The sequence below is a fragment of the Sceloporus undulatus genome, chromosome 1 (assembly GCF_019175285.1).
Source record: "Sceloporus undulatus isolate JIND9_A2432 ecotype Alabama chromosome 1, SceUnd_v1.1, whole genome shotgun sequence".
NCBI lineage: Eukaryota > Metazoa > Chordata > Lepidosauria > Squamata > Phrynosomatidae > Sceloporus > Sceloporus undulatus.
Window position 1 is genome coordinate 284667086 of NC_056522.1, and position 6807 is coordinate 284673892.

Sequence of the window (6807 nt, forward strand, 5' to 3'; positions counted from 1 at the left end):
GAGAAGCGAAGCCACAGAGAAAAGCGAGCCCGTCATAACAGCTTTTTCTAGAATTGCCCACAGATGTCAGATTCAGAGGAAAGTGTGTTAATTGAATCTTTTTAGGAAAACACTCAAAACAAAATATGTGAATATTATCACTGTGCATATTTTGTTTTCACTGCAGCCTTTGAGCTTTATTGGCACTGATTATTTTGTCACAGAGGAAAAACAGGTTGGGAGATACTATAATGGACTAGCTAGCATGAATTAATTAGCAATGGGGTCAAAGAATCTGGAATATTATTGCTTGCGACTATTACTGATGCAAAGCTAGATGGTGTTCAACTGAAAGAGCTGTTGGCTTAAAGATATCCTGATGTCTTTAGGAACAGGGAAGAAAAATGGCTGCTTAGAGATAATTCCACTTCCAAACCATACATTTCTCTGTTTCTCTGACCCTTTCTTCAGTCTTTATCACCAGGGCAATTTGCATAAAAATAGGATCTATGCCACTTATGAGTTTGTGTGCTCCTGCTGCTTATTCATCCCTTGAAATCTTAATCCTTTGTGGCATTTATATAGTACCTTTCACCCCAAAGCACTTTACAGTAATTACTAATTGATATAAAAGGATCACTTCATCCACCCCTGACATGAAGTCACCTCTGTGCTGAAACCAGCTGTTTAATCATGTAGAGGGGAAAGAAGAAAAAATGCACACACATGGAATAGAGCAGTTTAATACAGAAAGTAAATAATTATTTTAGAGTTGAAAGGAAAGAAGGAAAGCAAAGACAAGACAAATGGCCAGCCCCAACATTAGGCAAAGGGAAGATGCCTCCTTGGGCAGCAGAAACAGGGAGGAACCAGCAAGTGCTGGAAGAAAATACTATGTGCAGACCCTGTGTTCCTTATGTTCCCTAAACTAGCTTGCTACTGTCAGGCGCCATGAAGGATGCTGCTCCAACCAGTGTTGGAAAAAAAAACATTTAAGTGCCAGTCCAATCAGCTTTGGTACATGAAATGAGAGCAGGCCCCCTGTTGTACCGTGCCCAAGGCAAAAATGTTTTGAACCAGTCTGAAAAAGAAAGGAAGGAAAGCGCCAGGAATAGCTATATAAGCATCAGTCTATATACCAGCACTGGGCTGAGGCAACCTGTAGTGATATTCTCAGCAAAGGTACATGGAATAGAAATGATAGAATCTTTTAGAGTGGAAGAGACCAAAAGAGTAAGCTATTTAAATTTCCTAGGCTATTTTTAAGCATGAAATACACAGAGGTGGTTTTGCCAGTCACTTCCTCTGAAATATAACCCACATCACCTGGTATTAATTGGTGATCTGCCATCCAAGTACTAACCAGGCCCTGCCCTGCTTAACTTCCAAGATCAGGAAGAATCTGGTGCCTTTAGGGTATATTTACATATTTTGGGAGAGTCAGTATGGTTGTAGTAGTTAGAATGAACAAGGGAGAGACCTGTGTTAAAGCACCCACTCAGCCATAAAGCTCACTGAGGGTGCATCTACATCTAGAAATCATGCAGTTTGACACCATTTTAATTGCCATGGTTCCATCTGATACTATCCTAGGTTTTGTAGTTTTTGAGGTAACCGCACTTTTTGTCAGAGAAGGTTAAACACCTTGTAAACTACAAATTCCAGGATTCTATAGGATGGATATACAGCACTTAAAGTGGTATCAAACCACATTATTTTTATTGTGTAGCTACACCCTGAGTTATATTGGGCCAATCATGATTTCTGAGACTTCATGTGACAGTGCTGTTGTGATGGTAGCAATGGGAAGAGAACAATGTATGTCACTTTGAGCTCATTGGAGGGAAATCAGGCTGTAAGTATAACTCTCCCCCCCCTCCATGTATCTATTCACACTGCTTTAGTTCAGCATAAGCAGATTTGGGCCCCTGATCTCAGTGGTAGTATTATGTAGAATCATAGAGGCATAGAGTTGGCTTCAAGAACTGTCTAGTCCACCCCCTGTCATGCAGGAATACACTTTTAAAACACTCCTGCAAGATGGCCATCCGAAATCTCCAAAAATCTTCTAATTTAAATCTATTTTAAATCCCGTTTCTCAGCAAAATGTCTGGTGAAACGTCATGTGATAAGCTCCTCACATTTGTGGAGTTTTCTAATTTAAATCTATTTTAAATCCCATTCCTCAGTGGGATTTCACTAGTGTGATAAGGTGCTATTAAAACAATGCTTCTGAAAATACCTATGTCTGGGAATGCACAGGATCATGATGGTGCTACATCACTTGAAGTGGTGTCAGGCTACACTATTTCTACAATATAGATGCACACATTGTGTAGGCAATTGCACTGATCCAATAGGTCTACTCTAGTTGAAACATAAAAATGACAATATAATAAGTAACTCATAGCATAAGGAATATTTAGAATTTTCTAACAGAGTATATATGTAACTTTACATTTAAAGGAAACAAATAAGTACATGATTTAAAGAGGCTTCATTGTTTTATTCCATTATGTTTGATCATCCATTTTAAAATAGAATATTATTAAGAGGAGTACACTGTACTATCATGATTACTCCACATCTCTAGATTCTATACAATTAATGATGGCTAATGGCTTACAGGAGAGAGATAGGGCTAAAGCATGCTGGGAACACACATTCTCTGACCTGGAGGTGTTGTCCCCGAATCTCTGAGATATGAATTGCATTGTTTTAGAAAGAACATACTCTGAACATAGGCTCTCCCTTTTTATTATTTCTGTTTCTGGAAGGAGTCCTGACATAAAAGCCAAATTTAGGGATGAACGCTGACTCAAGTGGAGCTCTGAGGATAAGGCGTTGCTGGCATTTTAAACACTCTTACTAGAATTGTGAAACTCGTTGGGTAGAATTAAGATGTGCATAAAAGAGGTCTGTTTCTAAAATAATTATTGATGCTCTGTAAAAATACATTTATGCTCTTTTTAAACTTCTCTTTCTCTAATAATGGGATCCACAGTTCTTGTGTCCCTGTGGGATCCTTAGTATGGTACATAAAGTATCATGGCCCTAGGGACTGAACATGATCTTAGTTAACTATTGCTGGTTTACCTGCTGCTCCTTTTTTTCCTGCTTCTACAAACAAATTAAAAGATAACAACACTTCAGAGAATACTTTGTAAATTTATCATATTCTCAAAAGGCAGAGATTCCCTCTAACAATATATCTGTGGGAGATGGAGGGATCTATAGTATTTATGTGTTTGTTAGTTCTGTCTGTGTCTTTCAGTAAATGCAAAAATAAAAACGTGTGGCCTACATCCCCCTTTGTAGTCCTGCTATTGGGGAGGAGATGAGCTATAAAGAGAGGAAGAGGAGGAGGAGAAGGAATCCCAACTACGGTAGATCCAATGAGTCATTGGGGGCAGTAGATTCAGGAAGATCCCACATAATTTAGGACCATGGCATGTCAGGACTCTACATTGTCTAGCACTGTTATGTATCTATACCAGGGGCCAATCCACATGACACTATTATAGTGCTATGGTTCCACTTTAACTGCCATGGTAATATCTTATAGAATCCTGGGGTTTGAAATTTGGTGGAGCACTAGAGCTCTCAGGGTGAGAATTCTAAATGCCATTCCCTAAATTGCAAATCCCAGGATTCCTTGGATGTTACCATGGCAGTTAAAGTAGAATATAGCATTGTAATTGCGCAGGATGAATGTGCCCCAAGAATGGGAAATGTGTGTCGCTTCTAGATGTGGCTGGACTGCAGCTCACAGTGTTTCCTCACCATTTGATATATTATTGTTGTTGTTGCTGGTGCTGCTGTTATTATCATTCCTCACCAAAGGATCTCAGCATAACTTGGGTTGCCATAACTGTCCACTATTACCAGGGACAAAATGTAGGACAACTGCAGGACAAAACTCAGCCCCAAATGTAGGACATTTAAGGTCCTCCTTTTTTCTTAAATGTCCTACATTTTGGGCTGAGCTTTGTCCTGCAGTTGTCCTACAGTTTGGTCTTGAATGTTCCACATTTTTCCCCCTGGTAATAGTGGACAATTATGGCAACCCTAAAATAATTAAGAATGCTGGGAGTGGCAGTCCAGCAACATCTGGAGGGCAACATGGTTTCTACCCCTGCTTTATAATAAGCAAGTCATACACTGAAACTTGTTCTAATTTCTCTTGAGAGTTGACATACCATTTCAGACTTCAGAAGGAAAGGCCAAGAGTGTGTGCAAGTGGATAGACTACAAAACTCAGCAAAGTCCCCAAGTACAGTAGAATCTTGTTAATCCGACCTTCGTTGATCCAACGTTCTGGTTTATCTGACATTGGACTGGTCGGTAGGCGTGGCTTTGAGCCCTGACCATGCCCCCAGCACCAGGCCCCAAGTGAGGCGGCAGGTGTGGAGCACCAGGCGGCAGCGGCCCCGAGCACCACCCCCACCAGGCCGCAGGCCCCCAAGCGCCACCACCACCCCCAGGCCGCAAGTGGTAAGCAGCCCCACCGCTACTAGGCCCAGAGCAACACTAGGCCCAGAGCAACACTAGACCCAGAGCAACACCAGGCCCAGAGCAGCCACAAGGCCCAGAGCAACACCAGGCCCATAGCAGCCACTAGGTCCAGAGCAACCACTAGACCCAGAGCATGGCAACCTCTAGCACATCCCCAAGCATTCCAACGAAAAGGAAGAAGGTTGTTGTATCAATGGAGCAGAAACTTGAGGCAATCAAGAGACTGGACAATGGAGAGACATTGCAGAAGGTAGCAGATGACTATGGCGTTGGAAGGGTAACTGTAGGAGACTGGAGAAGGAACCGAGTGGAGATAGAGAAATGGTGTTCCTCCAGATTAACTGATGAGGCCGTGAAAGAGAGGAAAACCATGAAAAAGTGTGGCTATGAACTTTATCGCACCGGGTTCTCGGCCCGGCCCAGCAGGAAACGGAACGAGTGGGGGACGGATTTTACCGCACACACCCGTCCCTCACTCATTCCGTTCCCCCTCTCTTCCCTGCCCATTCTGTTCCAGAGGGAACACTTTTTGAGAACTGTTCAGAACAGTTCTCAAAAATTTCCCCCTCTGGAACGGATTAAGAACGGAAGAGAGGGGGAACGGAACGAATGAGGGATGGGTGCGTGCAGTAAAATCTGTCTCCCACTCGTTCTGCACTCATCCCTGCTCCTTCCGTTCCGTGCTCAGAACGGAACGGAAGGACGCAGAGCGATAATCTTCCAAGAAATGGTCAGTGAAGCCTTGTATGTTTGGTTTCTGCAGTTCAGAGACAAAGGTGTGCCTATTTCAGGACCTATTTTGCAGCAAAAGGCATTGCATTTTCAAAAGGAATTTGATGAAGGGGACCTAGGTTTTACAGCCAGTGTTGGTTGGCTTGACAGGTGGAAGAGACGTTACGGAGTCTGTCAGTTATGTATCTGTGGAGAGAAACTATCATCTGATTTTCAAGAGATGGAGACATTCAAGAAAAAATTTCTAGACCTTGTTGAAACTGAAAGCCTAACGGCCGATCAGATATTTAATTGTGATGAGACCGGCCTCAATTACAAACTGTTACCCAGTAAGAGCCTTGCATCCAGAACTGAAGCAACAGCTCCAGGCTACAAGCATAGTAAAGAAAGGCTGACAATTTTAGCATGCAGCAGTGCATCTGCAAACCTCAAAATGGACCTTGTACTGATTGGGAAGTCCAAAAATCCAAGAGCCTTTAAAAGCATCTCAAAGACTGTTCTTCCTGTGAAGTACTACAGTCAAAAAAGTGCGTGGATGAGCAGAGAAATTTTCAAAGAATGTTTTTTTAAAGAATTCGTTCCTTCCACGGAGAAATTTTTGAGAGACAATGACCATCCCAGAAAAGCAGTTTTGTTGCTAGACAATGCCCCAACACACCCTGATGCAGAGGAGCTTCAAGATGGGAACATTAAGGCTATGTTTCTCCCACCTAATGTCACCGCCATATGCCAACCGATGGATCAGGGCGTTTTAGAAACGCTAAAAAGGAACTATCGCAGGAAGTTGCCGTCAACACTGATAGAAGAATCTGAGGAAGGGCAAGACATGATTGAAAGACTGAAACGCATCAATTTAAGGATGTTGCTTATTGGGTTGCAAGGGCTTGGGGTGATTTTAAGGATCAGACAATTGTCAAATCTTGGAATAAGTTGCTATGCGAGAATGAAGAAGATGATGATGAAATTATGGGAAGCACAGATGAAGACAAAGAAAGCATTCTACCCTTAGTACACCGTATCCCAGGTTGTGTGGATGTGTCTTCTCATGAGGTTGACAGCTGGATGAAAGAACACGATCAATATGAAATCACTGATGAAGAAATTGTTGCTCTTGTAAATAGTGGTGATGGTGATGGTGACGAAATAGAAATTGATGAGCAAGCATCATCTGTTCAACCTGTCACAATCTCACATGGCGATGGGGTTAGGGCTCTAGAAACTGCAATGAAGTACATCGGGCAACAAGAGGAGGCTACGGGGATGGACATTATGATGCTGCAAAGATGGCGAGATTTGGCTGCAAAGAAACATCAATCCTCAGGAAAGCAGAAAAAGATCAGTGACTTTTTCAAAGTGTCAGTGGACTGAACTGTTTATACTGTACAGGTATGTACTTTACAGTACTGTACATGAAAATGTTGTTGTTCAATGGTGGTTTTTTTACAATTTGTACTTTCATAGTGATTGGAAGGCTTTTCATAGTGATTGCTAGGCTTTTCATAGTGATTCAAGGCTTTTCATAGTGATTGCTAGGCTTTTCATAGTGATTCAAGGCTTTTCATAGTGATTGCTAGGCTTTTC

The 6807-nt window shown here is 42.1% G+C and overlaps 1 protein-coding gene across 1 annotated transcript; it reads left to right on the forward strand.

Annotated features, from left to right (window-relative positions):
* Positions 1-4627: 4627 nt before the first annotated feature.
* On the forward strand, positions 4628-6594 carry LOC121926520 (jerky protein homolog-like). The gene is made up of 3 exons (XM_042459554.1): positions 4628-4771; positions 5258-6115; positions 6157-6594. Exons 1-3 carry the CDS (start codon positions 4628-4630, stop codon positions 6592-6594), a joined length of 1440 nt encoding a protein of 479 aa, XP_042315488.1.
* Positions 6595-6807: the final 213 nt, after the last annotated feature.

Excerpts from the sequence above, each read along its gene's own strand:
- LOC121926520 (XM_042459554.1), top strand. The coding sequence starts at position 4,628 with ATGGCAACCTCTAGCACATCCCCAAGCATTCCAACGAAAAGGAAGAAG. Across the intron at positions 4,772-5,257 it reads ATGACTATGGCGTTGGAAGG|TTCAGAGACAAAGGTGTGCC; the intron begins GTAACTGTAGGA and ends TGGTTTCTGCAG. Across the intron at positions 6,116-6,156 it reads TTGGGTTGCAAGGGCTTGGG|TTGCTATGCGAGAATGAAGA; the intron begins GTGATTTTAAGG and ends TCTTGGAATAAG.